General features: G+C 33.6%; 2 protein-coding genes and 1 long non-coding RNA gene across 6 annotated transcripts; 1 reads left to right on the plus strand and 2 right to left on the minus strand.

Moving 5' to 3' along the window:
* Window positions 1-495: 495 nt before the first annotated feature.
* LOC140820217 (thylakoid lumenal 15 kDa protein 1, chloroplastic) lies at window positions 496-3,857 on the minus strand. 2 transcript variants are annotated; one of them, XM_073180562.1, is made up of 8 exons: window positions 3,682-3,857; window positions 3,419-3,523; window positions 3,210-3,305; window positions 2,989-3,064; window positions 1,958-2,016; window positions 1,372-1,453; window positions 905-965; window positions 496-817 (listed from the first exon to the last, which is right to left on the minus strand). In XM_073180562.1, exons 1-8 carry the CDS (start codon window positions 3,814-3,816, stop codon window positions 766-768), a joined length of 666 nt encoding a protein of 221 aa, XP_073036663.1. In that variant the 5' UTR covers window positions 3,817-3,857; the 3' UTR covers window positions 496-765. The 2 variants fall into 2 exon arrangements, with proteins under 2 accessions (XP_073036663.1, XP_073036658.1); XM_073180557.1 differs by having other exon boundaries at window positions 1,958-2,019; window positions 2,992-3,064; window positions 3,682-3,854.
* Window positions 3,858-5,552: 1,695 nt separating this feature from the next.
* On the plus strand, window positions 5,553-10,570 carry LOC140820231 (telomere repeat-binding protein 3-like). The gene is made up of 10 exons (XM_073180571.1): window positions 5,553-5,759; window positions 6,890-7,035; window positions 7,120-7,918; window positions 8,032-8,196; window positions 8,278-8,331; window positions 8,433-8,512; window positions 8,754-8,995; window positions 9,138-9,449; window positions 9,587-9,650; window positions 10,032-10,570. Exons 2-10 carry the CDS (start codon window positions 6,955-6,957, stop codon window positions 10,233-10,235), a joined length of 2,001 nt encoding a protein of 666 aa, XP_073036672.1. The 5' UTR covers window positions 5,553-5,759; window positions 6,890-6,954; the 3' UTR covers window positions 10,236-10,570.
* A 1,312-nt stretch (window positions 10,571-11,882) lies between these two features.
* On the minus strand, window positions 11,883-13,811 carry LOC140824488 (uncharacterized). Of its 3 annotated transcripts, XR_012116359.1 has the most exons (4): window positions 13,495-13,811; window positions 12,832-13,360; window positions 12,392-12,731; window positions 11,883-12,191 (listed from the first exon to the last, which is right to left on the minus strand). It is a non-coding gene; the product is annotated as an uncharacterized lncRNA (long non-coding RNA). The 3 variants fall into 3 exon arrangements; XR_012116357.1 differs by lacking the exon at window positions 11,883-12,191 and having other exon boundaries at window positions 12,384-12,731; XR_012116358.1 differs by lacking the exon at window positions 11,883-12,191 and having other exon boundaries at window positions 12,384-12,550; window positions 13,285-13,360; window positions 13,495-13,810.
* Window positions 13,812-19,536: the final 5,725 nt, after the last annotated feature.

Here is a 19,536-nt window from a genome sequence, read left to right on the forward strand (position 1 = left end):
AGGTCTATGAATGTTAATATCTTAATCTAATTAAAAATTTGAAGAAGTATATTCATCTAGAAAACTTTTATAGTATCTTATCTTGTTTATTAAATTTAGCAATCATTCAAGTTTATTCACATTCTTTTTTGGGCAAGTTTTTTTTTTTTTTTTTTTTTCAGCTTTTGATAATCTATGATGTCAAACACAGGCATAAAGATACGGAAATATCATGACTCGGTATCATATATGTCTGTGTACATATAACTCCTACACAGAAAAACCAACGTTTTTACGTTGAATCAAACTTATTATATAATAAAAAATTAAAATTAAAGTTTATCAAGGACCACTGGATCTCTACGCATCACCTAAAAGATTAAAAAGCATTCGATTTTCCCTTGGTTTTCTATGTCTTGTGTCAAACACATGCACATGTACTTCAAAAAATTGGAATTTTGAAACCCACTTGGAGTTGTTTATATAAGCAGGCCAATTTGAAAAAGTACTAGACAGAAGTATAAGAACCAACATAAAATTAGAGAGTAAATTAAAACAGTCTGAAACCTCACAACCACTAATTTACAAATATAACAATGAAATAAACATTCAAGGAAAAAGCACATGACTCGAAAAAGGCCCGTCACAACTTTAGAACCATATAAAATCACTCAACTATATAATAAACCTATGCAGATAGAACATGAGGTAGTTCATAGCATTAGTGGTCTCGGCGTGTCTTCTCCCACAAAAGAAATGGAAACTATGTACCTCCGAAAGGGCATGCTACCTACAAAGCAACGTCTCTCGTGTCTCATTTCCTGTTACTGGATTTACCCTATCAAGAAAACATGAAAACCACTTCAGTAAAACACGCGCCTTGCTGTGCAAAAGAGTAATGGCAAGAGCCACTGATGAATAATACCCGTCCGCAACTTTACATAGGTACTCTCGTTGGTCGTCTCTTAATGGAACATCTGTAAAATCTGATAGGTACCAAACACAACACAACAATTATCAGAGAGATCCAGGAAAAAAATGCGATGAAGGGTTTGTTCTATGCTATCCCCACACTGAGAACATTGAATACTCGGAGCATTGATTAGAAAAGATGATATTGGAGATTAGAACTAAAAATAAAGGAAATAGGAACGAGAGTTCCCGACAATGAAATTACATTCCAAATATATCAAGCTCGGAAGCAAACAGAGTTCATTAGTTTCACATGGGAGAATGAATATGGTCATAAGAAAAAAGGTGAATAAAGTTGTGGAACAAGAACAACAAGAAAAACTGAACTTGTACTTAGAAAAATAACAGCATCCACCAATGCCAAAAACACAAGTTTATCAAATTTATCAAATCAAGTTACGGTTTATGTTTCTCATATACCTGCACCTGTGATGGTTGAACCTTTGAAAGATGTATTTCCCGTTGCAAGAGCTCCTTCCAAGTTAGCATTGCTCAAATTTGCCTGTGTTTACATGATTTCATATCATATGAAGTCACTTGAACATGCAACATTATATTTTGCAAGCAAGAAATTGCATTCTCCTCAAAAAGTAGATTCTTTAGTAATAATTTCTCTAATCCAATCAAGCACTAAGAAAAGTCTTATATGTTTGCTCTAACAATCATGGTGCATATTTTGGTGAGGAGATGGTTCAAAGTTGTAGATGCATCCCTCTACAGTTTTTTAAAAAGTGTTAAAGAAAATTCAAATAGATTTTGCTGTTGACTTTAAATCTGCATCTTTCAAAACTTTCGCCCTATCGTCTTCATGTTTGTCACTAGAAATGCCCTATAGTTCCTGCAGCATGTGATATGGCTTAACAAAATGAATTATTTCACCCTCCTTTTAATACGTAAGTATTGGTTGGTAAAATAAATCTTCACATATTCAAACATGCGGATGTTGAAACAAAACACCGAGGAGAAAAGTATAAAAAAGAATTCTTCTGCAAAGAGTATCTAGCACCTTGGTTACATTGGCTAAAGAGAAATCTGCACCTCTAAGGTCAGAATCAGAAAGATCAGCTCCTGAGACATCAGAAAAACAAAGTTAATAATAAAATCAAAACTATGTGAATAACAAGATGAAGCCAGAACTAATATGCTTGGTGCAAATCAAACACTTTTGCAAACTTGACAGGTGAAGTCTATTCGGGAAACAGTTGGTAGCGGTTGTTTGTGTCATTTCGTGTACCTTATGTTCATTCCTATTATACTGGTTTCTGCTTATAGTGTTGCAGTTGTGGCATTGACAGAGGAGAGTATGGAACCAACTCTACCAAGACGAAAATGTATAGAAACCTTGGTTTTTAACTTCGCTTCAGTACAAGGTCTCATGACTCTTATCAACTTTTTTAAAGAAATGCTGATTCAGAATTGAGTTTCAGCAGTCCTATTTTATGTTTAATATCAGTGATACTACCTGCAAAGTAGATAACCAAGTGTAGAGACTCAAAGAGTTTATTTAATAAGCCGTCAGCTTCATATAAATTTCAGATACCGATACAATCTCCGCCTACTCCTTGTCAACAATTCATCCCCAACCCCACCAAAAAACTAAACAGAAATTTATTCCAACTCCTAGTCCCTTGTTTCTCAGTGTTGTTCCTCGAGAATATTCCCCAGTCAGACAAAAAAGCATTGACACAATATCGAAAAGCATTAAAAAGTTCAAGAACATAATTTAAGTAAAGGGTGAATATAAATTTACATGGTTTGATTTGATAAACAATTATCTATAACCAAACATCAGTAGATGCACTCTATCAAGAGTTACATTTCAAGAAAGCTTTTGGTGTGTATATGACCGAGGCATGAGTGGAGGATATTGTTAGATTATTAACCGACTGATATACACTAAAATTTCTGTTGATTGATTCAAATCCATCAGTTGCTTGACATTAAACTTTGCTCAACCAACATAAGCTAATGAGTGTATCAGGCCCATCACTTGACACATTTACACTTGAAAAACATTAAGGACCATAACAAAGGAACTACCTGTCAAATCCGCATCAAAGAAGCTTGCTCCTAATAATTTGGCACCTTTGAAATTGGCCTGTCGCAGTATTGACTGGAACAAAAATACCAAATTAACTCAACTTAGCATTGATCTCTTGTTCAAGCATAAACAAGATGATCAAAACGCATGACAGTACAAGCCATGATCGTTCCTAAAATTCACGATCACAAATAAAAACCATTTATGTGATGCATACCGTCTTGAAATCTTGCTTGATTAAATCTTTCCCGCTAAAATCTTTCCCGCTAAGATCTTGTCCCCTAGTTACTCCAGCGCCATAAGGGCCTCCTCCCTTTTCCCCGCATCAGTCATAGACGAGTCATATCAGCAAACCATCAACTTATACAGCACACAACATTCAATTAAGAAATTCAAATCCAACTTTCCCAGTAGATATATCATTACCTTAAATGCAAGGGCCGGATTGGAAGCCAAAACAATAGAAGTTGATAAAACCGCAATTAAGCTCACTTTAGAAATAGACTCCCATAAAGCCCGAGTTTCGATTCCCTGCAAGAAATATATGTAATATAAAAGAAAATTGTTTCATGCTTCTCATGGGATTCTAGTATAGACCAAAATTTACTCAATACATACTCTACTACTTATAAAAATTACGATCAAGTTCGAATTTTTCTTCATATGGGTCGCCACTGATTGGAATGTACCTTCGGAGCATGATGGCCAGAGACGGAGATAGGTGGGACGAGGGGTTGGGTCGAGTTTTGTTGGAGAAAACTGGTTCTTACAGGGTTCGAAATTGTGGGTACTTTCGCGCACAAACAGAGGTTCAGAACCGCCATTGTTTAGCTTCTGCTTCGGATAATCCGTACAATCAATTTGGAGCAAGATTTATGATTAATTTCATTCTCACCCATAAATTTTATATAATTTTATATGCACCACAAATTTCTCCTAAGAAAAATAGCAAAATACCCTTCTACAGAGTTTTATGCTTTCTAAAACATATTTTTGAGTAAAAGATAGAAATCATTAAGAATTTACAAAAAAATTGTATGAGACGGTCTCACGGATCGTATTTTGTGAGACAGATCTTTTATTTGGATATTCCATGAAAATTATTACTTTTTATGCTAAGAGTATTATTTTTTGTTGTGAATATCGGTATGATTGACTCGTCTCATAAATAAAGATTCATAAAAGCGTGTCACAGTAGACATACTCTTAAAAATTTTGGTAGGAGAAATCAAAAGCTTTGAAAATATCAAAATTTGGAAAGGAAAGAAAAGAAAAGAAAAGAAAAGAAAAAAAAAGAGAAAGTCACATTAAATTTTAAATAGAATACAATAAGAGAGTCAAGAATAAAATGTTATACGGAACTTTGACCGCGAATGAGTTTTTGATGTACTTCAAGTTTGGCGACGAGTTTGTGCCACTGTGTTTCGAACTCGATATTTTATCTCAAATTTAATATTTGAGTAACATCTATCGTATGATAAAAATGTCTAATGTGATACGCTTTTATAAATCGTTATAAAATATCACACGACTTGTGATATCGTATGATAAAAATGCTTTTTTAAAAAAAAAATAGTGATTAACATAAACAAATTTAGTATAACGTGCATGTTATATCTCACAAAAAAATCATATAACATGGTCTCACATATTAATTTTATGAGACAAATATTATATTTAAATCATGTATAAAAAAAACAAATTATTTTAATTATAAAATTTTGAACTGTTTAAGGGACACATTGGCGGCTTCCAAGAGTTTGAGAAGAGATAGGAAGTGGTCCAAAATTCTGACTCATCCCCTCCCCAAGATTAGAGATTTAATGCCTTCAAAAAAAAAAAAAAAAAAATTAGAGATTTAAGGCCAACACCTTTTTTACCGGACTATTTTACCCCTTCTACCGGCTCATCCGGTCTCGTGGTCAATAAAATATCCATTATCTGATCCGTGCATATGCCCACCGCATGACATAGGAATAAAAAATTAATTATTTTTAAATTACTCAACTAATTGAGTAAAATTTCAAAAAAAATTATTTGATGAAATTGAAATATTGAATTTGAAAGTTTCTAATAAAGATATATCATTATATACAATTAGTTTCATACTTACCATATTTTCAAATCAAATAAGTATTTTATGAGACAATTTTAGAGATTTATATATATTAAATAAGTAGATCTGATCCATATTTAGAGTTTTTTATATAAAAAGTGATACATTTTCATGGGTCAGATTATTTAGGAGATAAATTTAACAAAATTGACCAATAATATAATCTCATATGAATTTTTGTGTTTTGGGATTGAGATAGTTTTTGTATTAAGCCATTTTATTTTAAAATTTATGAAATTTCATGTCCTTTGAATTGAAAATAATATGGTAATCTGAGATTATATCAAGATAACATCCTAGTTATTTTTTACATATATATATATATATATATATATTATAAAATAAATTAAAGACATTATATTAATTAAATTAAAATGTTGAGATTTGGATAGGAAAATAAATAGCGGGGGTTTAGTTTATTAAAAAGTTGGTTGGGTTGGTTGCTTGTATTTTCCCAAATCCCAGATGTTTAATAAAAACTATTATTATTATTATTATATTATATAAACTTCTTGCATATAGTTTTTTTCTCTTACAAGAACAAAGCTAACAGTTCATTTGCGTGACGTAAATTCGAATTTTGTGTATAGAAACGTCGAAGGTTCAAATAGGACGTCTAGATTTCTCTCCGCGAATCTAATCAATCATCGGGTAAATTTGGAATTCTGTTGAAAAATATTATGTTTGTGATCATTTTTACTTCCGATTTCTTCTTCTTCTTCCTTTTTCTTTTTTGTGATTGGGTTCGGATTTCTGGTGTGGGTTTGTTTCAAAATGTGTTCTTGTTGGTTTGAGATTCTGGGTTTTTGTTTTTTTCGAATTTTTGTTGATCTCGTCGAGATCTGATCGAATTCTGAATTCTGCTAAATTGCGTGATTTACGTTCGAGTGGTTTCGGTTAGAATGTAAAATGAGAATTTTTGTTTAAATTTAGGCTATTTAGCGGTAGATCTGGAATTAATGCAACTTTGGTGTGGTATTTTCTGCAAAACTCAAAAATAAAAAGACCAACTTCTTTTTTTGAATAAATAAAAAGACCAGCTTGAAATGCCTGGTGTTGTATCTTTCATGAATTTGATGTCTGCCACCGTCTTCTTGCGGTTTTGTTTGATTCCTTTTAATTGTTTAAATTTTGTCAAGTTCTTGGGTGCCATTGTGCGAAATTTCTATGATGTGAAAAGAAGTTTAGAGTGTGGTGTCCTACCGACGATTTAATTTACTTGTCAAGAAATTCACTTTTTTGTTTAGATTTCCCCCCCCCCCCCCCCCCCCCCCCCCCTTCACGTATTTTACGGATGACTTAATGAATTGATGTTCAGATTTGTTGTTAAGACTCGAGATTGTTAGCTTCCAGGCAGTCTCTCTTGGCTTTATTAATGTCACAGTTATATGTTGTAGATGGAATTATGTTGGTGAAAAAGTTGTTATTGTTGTTGGATCTAGTAAACATTTAGTTTGTAAATGATCGGATCTCCATTCATGGTTGTAAAAACATGGATGGGTAAAAGTAAGCTTTTTTGTTTGTTATTTAATCTGTAATGTGAATTTGGACCGGTCATGGATTGAAGTGCTTTTTTGGAGACTACCTGGTCACTTTTCTTCTTCATGAATAATTGGAACATACTACTGAACCACTATGTTGAAGTAATCACGTTTCATTATCATGGGTTTTATCTGGTTTTTGGTTTACTACGTTCATGACTTGTGTTTTGATCAATTATACCCTTTGTGAAGAGACTATGATTTCTTACCTGTTGACTGATGCATACCCAACTTTTTTAGATTGAGGGTAACTTCACGTCACATCATTGCATTTGATGATTTCATATTGGCATGCTGCCTAGGATATGGTGTCAAAGAAGAGGTTGGATGATAAGTTTAATGGCTTCCAAGTTCCAGTTATTCCTAGGGCTCCTAGATCGATTCGGGTAACTTTAGTTCTAAATCATGTGCTTTACGCCATCATATCATTGTATATGCAGACAGTGTCTCATCTTTGTTTGTACCTCTAGAGGAGAGGCCGCATGTGCAAGAAATTGGTGGAAGACAATGAACTTTGCCCCTTTGAACTACTTGCAGCTGTAGCTGGAAAGTTATTGCAGGAGAGTGAAAGCTCTGCTTGCAGTAATGCAGGCGAAGGGAAAGGGCTGCTTGGAATTAGTCGAGATGATTTTGTTATGGGACAAAATGGTAACCCTTTGAAATCAGAGGGCTTGGACATTGGAAGTTGTGCTGAGAGTTCATTTGTTCCAGAAGTTTCTGTTCAGGAGTGTAATCTCTTATCCAATTTGGAGGGATTTCCATCTGAGGGAAATGCTCCCATTGTGGAATGCTCTTCTGTACATGCAAGCTCAGGCTTACTAAAGAATGTTGATTCAGATATTAAGCGAGGATTGTGTGAGGGAATGACTGATGATAGGTTTAATAACAAAATGGAGAATGGACCAGAATCGCAATCAGATGATAACAAAAAACATTTTAGCAATGTATCTGTGGCTACCACGTCAGTTGTAAAGGATCCAACTGCAGAATATGTGAATACTAATGTACTGATTAATTCTGATAGTAATGCACAGTTGCCCTTGTACAGAGACCCCATCACTGGGGTTTTCTTAAGTAACCACTGGAATAATGTAAAGTTAGGAAATAGTGATGATGACGAATATTCTTTTGGGTGCAATAAACCTAGCACCAAGATTAGGTCCTTTAGGCCACAACCATGGAGTGGAAACCGTAGGATAAGGAAGATGTTGACATCCAAATACTGGAAACCAGCTCCAAAACTAAAGGATTTTGATCTTTATAACTCTAGTAAGTGGAATTGAAATATTTATAGTATTTTAAGAAGTTCTAGATTTCTGCATTTTTATGATATGTGCGTGAAATTTATATCCTACTCCCACCAACATAATATTTGTTACCAGGTGAGAGAATGAGGTACTTCTACAGATACAGGAAGAACATTTATGCACGAGAAAGGTGTCAAAGAGCGCCTATTAAGAAAAGGAAATTATTTGATCACCGCTTTACCGTTGCATATGATCAGGAGGCCAGCGGTGAAAGTATCTCCAGTTCTCCTGAAAAGCGAGGTCCTTGATAACTTCGTTTCACTATATTATCTTGTTCAATTTTTAGCTATGTTTCTGAGGCATCATTGTAATATCTTGCAGCAAGTGGACTGCCAGCTACGGTGAAAGGTCACCAAAAAGTGAAGGATTCTCGTGGTACAAGAGATTTGACAACAAAATTCATGGATTCCTTTTCTAGCTTGTTCTTTGTTGGATGCAAAAGAAGTTCTTATGGATTTTTTTCTCTCTTCATTCAGTGAAATTTAGCATCAAGTCTTTCAGGGTGCCAGAACTTTATATTGAAGTCCCTGAAACTACAACTGTTGGTTCTCTGAAGGTTTGCCTTTTTCAATTTTTCTGTTACGTACAACATATAGTATCTTTATTCTATCTTTATTCGTGTGTATATGCAAGACATAAGCATTTTTTCATGTGATTTTACGAGACATGCCATCTTGGTGAGTTGCAAGGGTTACCATTTTGGCAATAGTACTCATTTTATTCCTGCATGGCAATATGCTTAGGAAATATAATTCATGAAGGCTAACTATTGGGGTTCTCTGCTTTTTTTTGTTCAGAGAACTGTATTGGAGGCTGTCAATGCTATACTTGGTGGTGGAATACGAGTAGGGGTGGTTCTTCAAGGAAAAAAAGTCCGAGATGAGAATAGAACTCTGCAGCAGGCTGGTATTTCTGAGAGTTGCAACCTTGATACCCTCGGTTTTACATTAGAGCCAAGTTTTACAAATCTTCCATCGTCCATGACTCCAAAGAAGCTTCCCCTAGCATTGACATGTGATGCTGATCAACAATTACCTAGGTATGATGATATCTTCAGTTTATTGGAGTTGAATGTCCAGCTATTTTTTCAGATCGAGAAATGATGCTGTTTAACTAGGTTTACTTTCTTGAACTGATTTCCATTTCTTGGTGGACCTGTTAACCATGTATTGTATCTCCAGGTCTCCCACCACTGCAGACTTTGGGTCTGTGATTTCGAGTTCCTCTGATGTTCCTGTTGTTACTAAGTTGGCTACTAATGTAAAGCCTACCTCCTCTCCAGAGACCCCTACTATTTCATTAACAGATGGTTCAATTCCCAATTCAAAGGCATTAGTTCCTGTCGATCCAGTGAATGTGGAATCACTAGCGTTAGTTCCAGTGGACTCGAAACTTAAACGTGGTGAAGCTTCGCAGCGTCGAACAAGGAGACCATTTTCTGTATCAGAGGTGGAAGCCCTTGTGGAAGCGGTTGAAAATCTTGGGACGGGAAGGTAAGAACTTCATAGAGGATTTTGGAGGATGTGAAGTGTATATTGTTGAGAATATTGATGGATATCCTTTTTTTCCCCTATGTTTCAATCACATATATTGAGATCTTTAATAAAACTAATAAAACTTCATTGTGCAGGTGGCGTGATGTTAAAAAGCGTGCTTTTGAGGATGCAGATCATAGAACCTATGTTGATTTGAAGGTAGGAATTGTGTCTGTCATATCATCTGAATTCTATTACTATTTAGAAATTTGTTTCCTCTTCCGCAAATATACTTTCTTGATTGAGGATCTAAGTTCTCCTTGTTATTTAGTTTTAAGAATGCTTTCGTCAGTTTTAAATTCAAGATCCACCATTTTAGGATATGATCTACCAAATATTATCTGTATTTCACATGTTTATAGGTGTGTAATACCCCAACGAATCTTTTGTTGAGTACTATGATTTCATTAAAAGTTAAAGAATCTGTCACATGGATTGTTTTGGACATGCTTAGATTCTAATCAATAAGTAAATCAAGCAAATAATTAAATAAATCAAACTTTTGACCATGTGATGAAAGGTTTTTTGTTTATTACACAGGATAAATGGAAAACCTTAGTTCACACGGCTAGCATATCCCCTCAGCAAAGACGGGGTGAACCAGTGCCACAGGAGCTCTTAAACCGAGTCTTGTCCGCCCACAGTTACTGGTCTCGGCATCAGTGTAAGCAGCAGCATGGAAAGAATTCCATGGAACTCCTTAAAATCGTCGATGACATCCGTGGTGAAATCGTCAGGGCATGAAGAGTTTAGACCTCATGTTGTGAAAATGTATAAAGCTTCACTTCTTTTTATAGGAAAACTTGACTATTGAACTGTAAAAAAGTGTTATTTATTTTAAGTTTGATTGATGTAGTATTCTTCGCGTAGTCACTGATTGATCTGTTGTGCGTAGTCACTGATTGATCTGTTGTGCTAAACTGGCTCTTTGTAAGTAGTTGGTGGAATAAAGGTGTTCTAGTTGAAATTACAGTGTTTTATGTATTTGTTCAGACTTTGAAACATCAACAAGCAAATAATTTATTGCAGATTTGCTTGTGAATTATGCCTTATATGAGAATCCATTTCAATTTGTAATAGCTATTGCATTGTATATGTAATTTACTCGGAATGTAATGAAGGAAAAAGGTGAAGTAAGAAGAGGGATGATTCAATAGATTTTGGGAGACAAGATTGGAATTCTTCAAGGAAAATATGGATAAGAATTTGTATTTCGTTGTCCCATTGATATAACTAAATCTTGTAACCATTGATGCATGGGAGATGATTTGAAGTGTCACGTTGATGCATGTGAAATTAATTAGCTTGCTTGTTGTTCCGTCTGAAAATGGAATTTTGTCTGTCCTTCCACACATAAATAATTTTGTCTTTTACATTTGATATTAGTTTTATTAATTAAATGTTGGTTTATATATTGCATACTCCACAAATAACGTTAGAATGAAGAAATGAACAAGATGCACATGCAATTTACAACTGTCAATTCACGATGCATGTGTCCATATTAATTTCTCTCCCACTGCCCATCTGCTTGTTATTTTTTTTTTTCCATTTTTTATGTAAAAAAAAATTGCCAAAATGTTGGAAAAATTGGCTCCTGGCTACTCAGCACATTCATTTGTTTTATCTCAAATGGTAATATTTTTGAATTTTTCTTCGAGGTTTTTTTATTTAAAAAAAAACCTTTGCCTTGTATTTCTTTTTCAAATTTTAATGTACAGTCAGAAATGTCCGCAGACAATAGTTTAAATTGTCTTACTCTTTATAGTGAATAACGTTAATTGCTTTTGGTCTTTAGATAAAGGTCAAAAATTTTGAAGGGCTACCCACGCTGTATTCAGTCCTAGAGACCAAGAGTCCAGCACTATATGTACATTAATTTATTCTATCTGTATATGTGTATATATTTATATATGCAAACACAGTGACATACAATTGCAAGTAGAGGAGTAGACACGAGAACACGCAGCGACTCGACGAAAATTCTCCTATTAACGCAATAGACTGTAAATTGTGTTTGTCAAATAAGCCACATTAAGCAAGTAATGTGTGACCAGCTTGTTTGAGAAGATATTGACAAGAAGAATCAAATTCTTGATCATTGATCGTACGCTCACCAACTCACACATCATTTGGAGCAACATAATCACACTTCATGATTTTTTAAGACATGACTAAATAATGCAAGTGAACCTTAATTATAGGTTTCGATTTATTATTTTAAGTTAATTTTATATGATAAACTTTTATCAAAATAACATCAGCATTAAGTTCCAAGCTTGCATACAAGTATTATATATGAACAATTTTTTTATATTCAGAGGAAAAAGAAATTTAGAACCACATACACATTTGAATTCAGTATCATATTAATTGTAGTCGAGTGAAGGCATTCCTTAAGCTGATACATTGAACTTTTTAAACTTCGCTTATAAAAAAAAGGAGCCGTGACATAGAACGTCCTACTGTAGTGATTGAACTTCCAATTTTGTATGAAACTTCATGTTTTGATTGTGAGTTTTGACAAGACCTACCTCTTTTAACATCCAAACCTTCAGGCCGCTTCAATCTGTAAGGTTCTCCAGTGCTAGACTCAAAATCGACTCTAGGCATTTGCTTCCATCTTCTGTGAACAAACCAACCATACCTAGAGTCACCAACTATTGGAGTGCCAAGAGCCTCAGCACAGTGCACTCGAAGCTGCAAAAAGAACCCGCGTAAAAATTACTCAAAGGTGCATATTTTGTCCTCTATATACCAGAATCAAAACACCATAGAGTCAACTGCGTCAGGAATAAGACATGTAAAAATACGAATTTATAGCAGAATGTTTGTCAACTAGAGTGTAATTCTCAAATACTCCGAGTAGGAAAAGGACATCAACTTTCTTTGTGTGGAACCTGATGTCTGCAGTTTGTACGCGGGCACAATTCAATCCAAGAGCATCTATTGATCATGGGACCAAGCACATGATATTCAGTTATCGCCTCTTGGGAAGCTTCTAAACCCGAATTGTGAGTCAGAATAACCCTGTCAGTTTCCCCATCATCTACTAGTACCTGCAACAAGAAGCATGTGATTCTTCTTGTCCTATAAATCCAACATTCATGAGGATCCTCTCATGTCAAAGTGACAATCTTTGTAAGCGAGGCATAAATTAAGCCTTCTGGTTGCTTAGGGGGGACATATGACCAATGCCCAATATCTCTGATAGACTGTCTTACTAGCACCGTTCCAAGCCTTGAATCAAGCAGATCAGAGAGGATATAAATAGGAAGTCCAAGGTATTAATATAGACTGAATGAGAAAGAATAATCAGTAAAACTCGCCATATTGCTACCATGGGGTAAGGTGCATGTAACTGAGGAAAAAAAATCCACAACCAGCAACTCTATAACCATTACTTCGCATTTTAAGCTCTAAGATAAATCTTACCAAGTTGAAATTTCCAAGAATATGTAGCGAACCAACTGAAATTCAGGATATACTATTTGAGTGCTAAAACTAATATGTGATCTCCATAAGCATTTATGTGCCAACACGGCTGAAATTCAGAAAATTTATCTGATCCGAACCCCATTCTAACCCATTCACAGCATATCACAACAAATGATTGAATAGTAAAACCAATTCCCAGAGAAAAGCCAACAAAAAAAAAAACAAATTTTAAGCAAATCCACTTTCCTTGCGAAAATTCAAGTACACCAACAATTTGGAAAATAATGCCCCCACCAGATTTCAGCTACAAGTTGAAAGAAGTAACTGCCGCTAAGAAACGCTCGTAAAGGATTGCCAGTTATCTTATGACGAGGCCTGGCCTGGGGATGATATTTCGAAAAATAACTCGAGGTTCACTCTCTCCTGCCCATCTGCCGCAACACAAAAAAAGAAAAAATCCAAACTTCACACATAACACTTGAATTCTCGAACACTCAATTTAAATATAAAGCACGTAAGCAAAAAAAAAATACAAAATTGCAGAAAGTAGGGTTGTTTAGCTTACCCAATTCGAAAATAGGAGCCACCAATGTCGATAACAATAGGATGGCTCGAATGAAAGGTACTGTAATCGGATTGTCTCTGTATCCTCGAAATGAATGGCATTTTATCATCTGCACACGCTCGCTATCTCTACCGGCCAGGTGGCGAAGAAGACTGGCTAATCTTCAGCAGCGCCTGCGCCATTCATCATCATCATCATCTTCTTCAAGAGAAATATAGGAAAGATACAATCGAACCAGACCGGTTTTTGGGTGGACGGTTCAGGTTACAATGCAGATTGCCTTTCATGCCTTGCCTCCTATTTTTCGCGGGCTTGTGCTTAAATGATCACGAAACAAATATGCAAAAAAAAAAAATTAATAGTTGTATAATAATAGGATAATAAATATTACTTAATTAAATTTTGAATTTGGAATCATTAATGTCATTAAATATTAAATTATTACTACACTCTTTAATCATTAAATTTTTAATGTACTTTATAAAGAAAAATTTGCAATTTTTATTTTTTATAATTATAATATATATCTCTTATATTTGTTAGTGTCATTATAATCATTTAAGAACACACCTTATCTTGTTAATATTAAGTAGGACAACTTACAAATAAAGATAAAAATAGAGATTGGACATTAATCTACTTGATCTCATGTGTAATTAGGAGTTAAATTGGTATAAGATCGAGTCTCCTTTTTTTCCGTTTGTACAAAGTAAAACAAAAATGAACACCCCAATTTTACATGAAACAATATGTCATGGCAAGATTTTTGAACCCAATTTCTGTTGGATTATATATATATATATATATATATATATATATATATATATATATATATATATATATATATATATATATATATATATAATATTGGGTTGTGTGTGCTAATGAGTTTTTCATGTATGTGAATGAAAATTGAGGAATTGTGGGTTGTCTAACATAGGAAAATTAAAGTTATAGAAAAGAGTTTATAACGTGTTATATTTTATGATTGTGTAGAACTATTGGTTAAGATCCTCTCATTTGCGCACGACTAGGCTAAGGAAATTATATGATGCGATCCTTGTGAAATGGACGAACCGGGTCGGGAGCTCCACAGGATTTGCTATCAATAATTTATTTCAGGAAGATGAGCAAAGTAGATGGCTTCGACTGTCACCTGCACACAATGAAATGAACTCGTGAATGGGCGCCGGAGGGGTGTCCGGCGTGGCCACTCCGATGCTTAAGTCAGCAGGGTACTCAAGCAATAAAACCAATGTAGCCAAGTGATGGCTGTGATATTGGTGTGAATGAATGAATGAATGAATGAATGTAAATGTAAAGAGAGAACCTGATATTTATAGTAGAAAAAGTAATGATGACCTCGTTCTCCGTGCTACCTAGCTACTAATTATAGTAGGACGGCTGAGCACACCCTATATTCTGACATGTTATACTTCTTCCCCACTATAACAATAAAAAATCAGGTAATAACCGTTGCAAATTTTTGTGACGGTTTTACTGCAACCGTCGCAAATATTTAGTGACTGGTTAACAAAAATTGTCGCTAATTAACGACGATTTAAGATACACCGTCCCCAATTAGTGACATTGCAAGGAACCGTCGAGACTACCACTGTCGCTAATTAGCAAAGATTTTGCTAAAACTAATAGCGTGGTCGCCGATCTAACTCGGCGACGGTTTTCAGAGAAATCGTCGCTATCAAAAATCATCGCAAATTATCTATAAATTAGGGCATTTCGGTCCATTTTATCACATCTCTTCATCTAACTTATATATTTTTCTCTCTTAAACATTTTTTATTGTTTACTTATTATCTGAAGATTTAATTGTTTTATATATTATTTATAAATTTAAAAATCATTAACTTAAATGAGTTGAGTAGATTATTTAAATATTTGTATAAATAATTTTAAAAATAAATTTTATTTTAAAAAATTATAAAACAATTTTTTTTATATAAAAACGAAACAATTAGTGACGGATCGGAATATGAAAATAACTGTCGATAATTAGCGACGATTTCTGAAGTAACCGTCGTAAATAGACGACGATTTTTCTCTAAACCGTCGCTAATTTAGCGACCGTTTAGCTTCACAAAACCATTGCTAATTTCGCTAATTAGCGACAAATTTTGAGAAATCGTCGTAATATTTAGCAACGTTGAAAACAATCGCTAATGTAAAAACCGTCGCTAAAAAAATTTATTTTGTATGTACAAGCTTCATTTTAATTTTATTTTTACCTACACAATACTCATATTGTCAACAATATACTTATTTTTTTACTAATTTTTCTTTACGAGTTTACTTCTACGATTTTATTATTAACAATTTCCCTTACAATATCACCTTGAAAAAATATAATTAAGGTTAGAATATTAGGGAGTCAAGAGTGTGAAAATACTATAGGAAATGGATAGCCGAGAAAGTACTCTAATTCCCGATTTTCAATTTCTCTCTCACTAAAATTAAAATGATGCACAGAAGTTTTATTAATTTCAAACTACGAAAGGTGCTGTGAATGCAACTCGCCATGAACATTATAAAACACAAAATTCACGACACTATTTCGACTCAGCCCCCTGGAATACTAGGGTTTTCACCAGAAAGGAAGGAGCTCGAGAATGGGAAAATTGGGAAATAATTAATTTATGAGTCTCACTTTTAAATGATTATTATTATTATTATTATTATTATTTAAAATAAATAATATATTTTTTATTATTTCGACTTATTTTAGGAATTTAATTTATTTAAAATTAAAATTTTTATTATAATTTTGAAATAAAGGAGTAAAACATATGAAAATATGTTTTAAAAAAAATAAGAAGAAATGGATCGTACATAGAGAGAGAGAGAGAGAGAGAGAGAGAGGTCTCTCACCTCTCAGCAGTCTGTCAAATTTCAAATCAGCCAAGTTTGAATAAAACTTACGCAGGACGCAAGAATTACTCCAAAGCTAATTTCCAATTCTTGTTTTCCATTCTCGGACAACCTACGATTTCTAGTATTTGACATGTATAGCAACTGGACTCCCTCAGAAAGCAATAAAGTTTTTGGTCGAATTTGGTACCAAGAATTGCGATGCTTAACTGTGCTCCTAATTACCAGTGATACATCTTCTCGTGATATATGACGTTATATATACCCACCCGGCCCACATGCAGATTTGTTACTATTTTATAACATCTACTGTATTATATTTTTTCTGGACAAAAACTCGTGTGAAACGGTCTCACGGTCTTATTTTGTGAGACGAGTCTCTTATTTGGGTCATCCATGAAATTTATTATTTTTTATGTTAAGAGTATTACTTTTTATTATGAATATTGGTAGGATTTACTCGTCTCACAGATAAAGATTCGTCAGACCGTCTCATAACAGACATACTCATATAGAGTATAGAAATATAGATATATCATAAAACGTCGCTCGATACATGTAAAATGAGAAAAAATATTCTTGAATTGTTTAAAGATTTCACAATAATCTCTCAAAATAAATTAATATTAATTTTGGCACCAACCAGTACTGACCTGATCTTGAATCAACTCTATAAATAATCATGCACCCTCTGATATGCTTTGCTTATTAATTCTCACTCGAATGGAAGAAGCTCTTCGCTTCTTTCCCTCGTTATTACTTAGCTATTAAATATCCCCTCAGCTCCCTTTCAATTCTTGACTCCTTATTTTGTTCTTTTTCTTGGTTTTAATTCTCGAGTATATATTTTCATTTCAGTACTCTCTTTTGTTCATCCTCGAATCTTGAAATTATAAGTTAATTCAATTCATCATCAGCTGTTATATTTTCACTTTCTTTGGTCTCTTGTTCTTGTTTTTAATTAGCTCCCCTTGTTGTTGCCAAAATAGGGTTTCGAAATTTACTTTCCTAGCCAGTACTTGTATTAATTCTTGCATGGATCGATGAAGATTTGAAGACCCTTCTGTCAGTTTTTGCTGATGGAGCATCATCAAGATTCACGCTTACTCTTCTTTCAAATCTTGAAGATATAAATAATTTCATGCGAGAATCTTGATGATGCTGCAGCGGCAACTAATGACTACATTCTTTTGAAGCCATAATGGTAAAAATATTAGGAAATATTTAAGCAGGTAAGAAGCCACCGATCGCGCGAGTAGCTGTTAATTTTCGTCTCTAAATAAATACAAGCTTATTTGCTTGAAGATCAATTTTATATATATATATATATATATATATATATATATATATATATATATATATATATATATATATATATATATATATATATATATATATATATATATATATATATATATCTGTGTGTGTGTATCTCCAACATGATATATGCCTAAATTATCTCTTAAATTTTTTTCCCCAAGAATGGGCACATGATCTCACAATAAAAAGACAAAAAAAAAAAAAAAAACATATCTAGTTTAGGGTTCATATTAAGATAACTCAGTTCAAATTAAGTACCGAACGGTAATGATTCACAACAATTTTAGAGTGGGTAATGGATACATTTGCGATATAGTTTTGATATGTTGCACCGTGCATATTTACGTAAGCACTAATAATGTGACATTCACCTATTGAATATCATGAGATATATAAAAATTACACATTCAATAGACTACTTCACTCATCGATATTCATATAAGTGTGTACAGTGGATGTATAGTACATCAAAACTATATATATACACACGCACGTGAAATCTGAAACCCTGATGTTTGTGTGTGTGTGTGTGGAAAGAGAAATTATCATATAGAATAATAAATTAACGATATATGACATGGGTTTTGGACATATTTTCAGGGAAAAAAATATACTGTGAAATTATGAAACTTTGGACTCAGTATGTATCATTCCTTCTGCCGAGTGTGTGAAGATGTGTGTATATCACTTTTCTTCGCTTTTTCTAGCTTGATCCAATTTTTATTTCATTTTATGTACTGCTATGATCTCATTAATTATGCATATGTACGTCATCAATTTTTGTTTAATGTTGTGTTTGGATCGAATGATTTGAATTTGAGAAATAATTGATATATGGAGCGATTTGAAATGACTCCGTTTACTTTTTGAAATTCATGGCTTCAAATTCATCTATTCAAATTCCAGCTAAATTAATTTCTTATGAATGCAAAAACTTTGTCTCTATTATTTTCTAATTACAAAATCATCATTGATCATCATCATGCATGAACAAACAAAAACTAGCAAATTTATTTATTTATTTATCCTCGACTTTGCTTCTTCTTGTTTTGGTTGTTGCGTACGTACGTAGGATGAAGTGCAATAACCTTTGTACAATATCAATTTAACAATTTGTCTTTTTTTCCCTGCCTCGAATTGCTCTCCTGCATCTATTCTGTACTTTTATGTTTGAGATTTTAGTACGAAACAGATGTAATGTTTTAGTTTTACACAGGTTTTAACCAATTCTCTGATCCCTTTTCATAGCTTTATCCTCTTTTGGTTTCCAACATCGGACGTTTATCCCTACATTTTTTCATGTTAAGGATATCGTTTTCAGGTCTTCTCTCTTAAATAAATCATATTCTTGTTTTTTTGGTCTCCTAAAATTAGTGCCAAATTCCAAAGTCTAGCCTAGCATACCCCGATCTTTTTTTTTTGCAGTTCGGATTCGAGGAATCTCTGAACCCAAAACTCATTCACGTTTCAAAAATATTAATGGAACATGTACGGGGATTCCTCGAATCAAAACTTATTATTATTATTATTTTAATTTTATTTTTGGGCGAGCTCTGAACTATTTTAGGGATTTTAAAAAATCTCTGAATCCAAACACGAAAAAATCAAGGATCTCCATCCGTTTCGGGTTTTCCTCTTGGGTCTCCAAACCCGTGAAAAAAATTGTCATCTCTACCTGGGACCAGTTGCTTCGATCCCAACATAAGAATATTGTCTTTTATGCAAATCCAAATGACTCAATTCATTTGGGTTCGTGCTGTCTATGTATTAAGACATGGATTACAAAAGTCTCAAATATTATATGCAAATTTATTTATAATTTTCAAAAGATCCATA

This window comes from Primulina eburnea, chromosome 2 (genome assembly GCF_022965805.1).
Source record: "Primulina eburnea isolate SZY01 chromosome 2, ASM2296580v1, whole genome shotgun sequence".
Taxonomy (NCBI): Eukaryota; Viridiplantae; Streptophyta; class Magnoliopsida; order Lamiales; family Gesneriaceae; genus Primulina; species Primulina eburnea.

What these genes read in the sequence shown, in the direction of transcription:
- LOC140820217 (XM_073180562.1), bottom strand. Translation starts at nt 3,816, where the DNA reads ATGGCGGTTCTGAACCTCTGTTTGTGCGCGAAAGTACCCACAATTTCG. An exon ending in ATCCGGCCCTTGCATTTAAG is followed by an intron (nt 3,306 to 3,418) that starts GTAATGATATAT and finishes TGCGGGGAAAAG; the next exon opens with GGAGGAGGCCCTTATGGCGC. An exon ending in TCAAGCAAGATTTCAAGACG is followed by an intron (nt 3,065 to 3,209) that starts GTATGCATCACA and finishes TTTTTGTTCCAG; the next exon opens with TCAATACTGCGACAGGCCAA.
- LOC140820231 (XM_073180571.1), top strand. Translation starts at nt 6,955, where the DNA reads ATGGTGTCAAAGAAGAGGTTGGATGATAAGTTTAATGGCTTCCAAGTT. An exon ending in GAAAATCTTGGGACGGGAAG is followed by an intron (nt 9,450 to 9,586) that starts GTAAGAACTTCA and finishes TTCATTGTGCAG; the next exon opens with GTGGCGTGATGTTAAAAAGC. An exon ending in GAACCTATGTTGATTTGAAG is followed by an intron (nt 9,651 to 10,031) that starts GTAGGAATTGTG and finishes TTTATTACACAG; the next exon opens with GATAAATGGAAAACCTTAGT.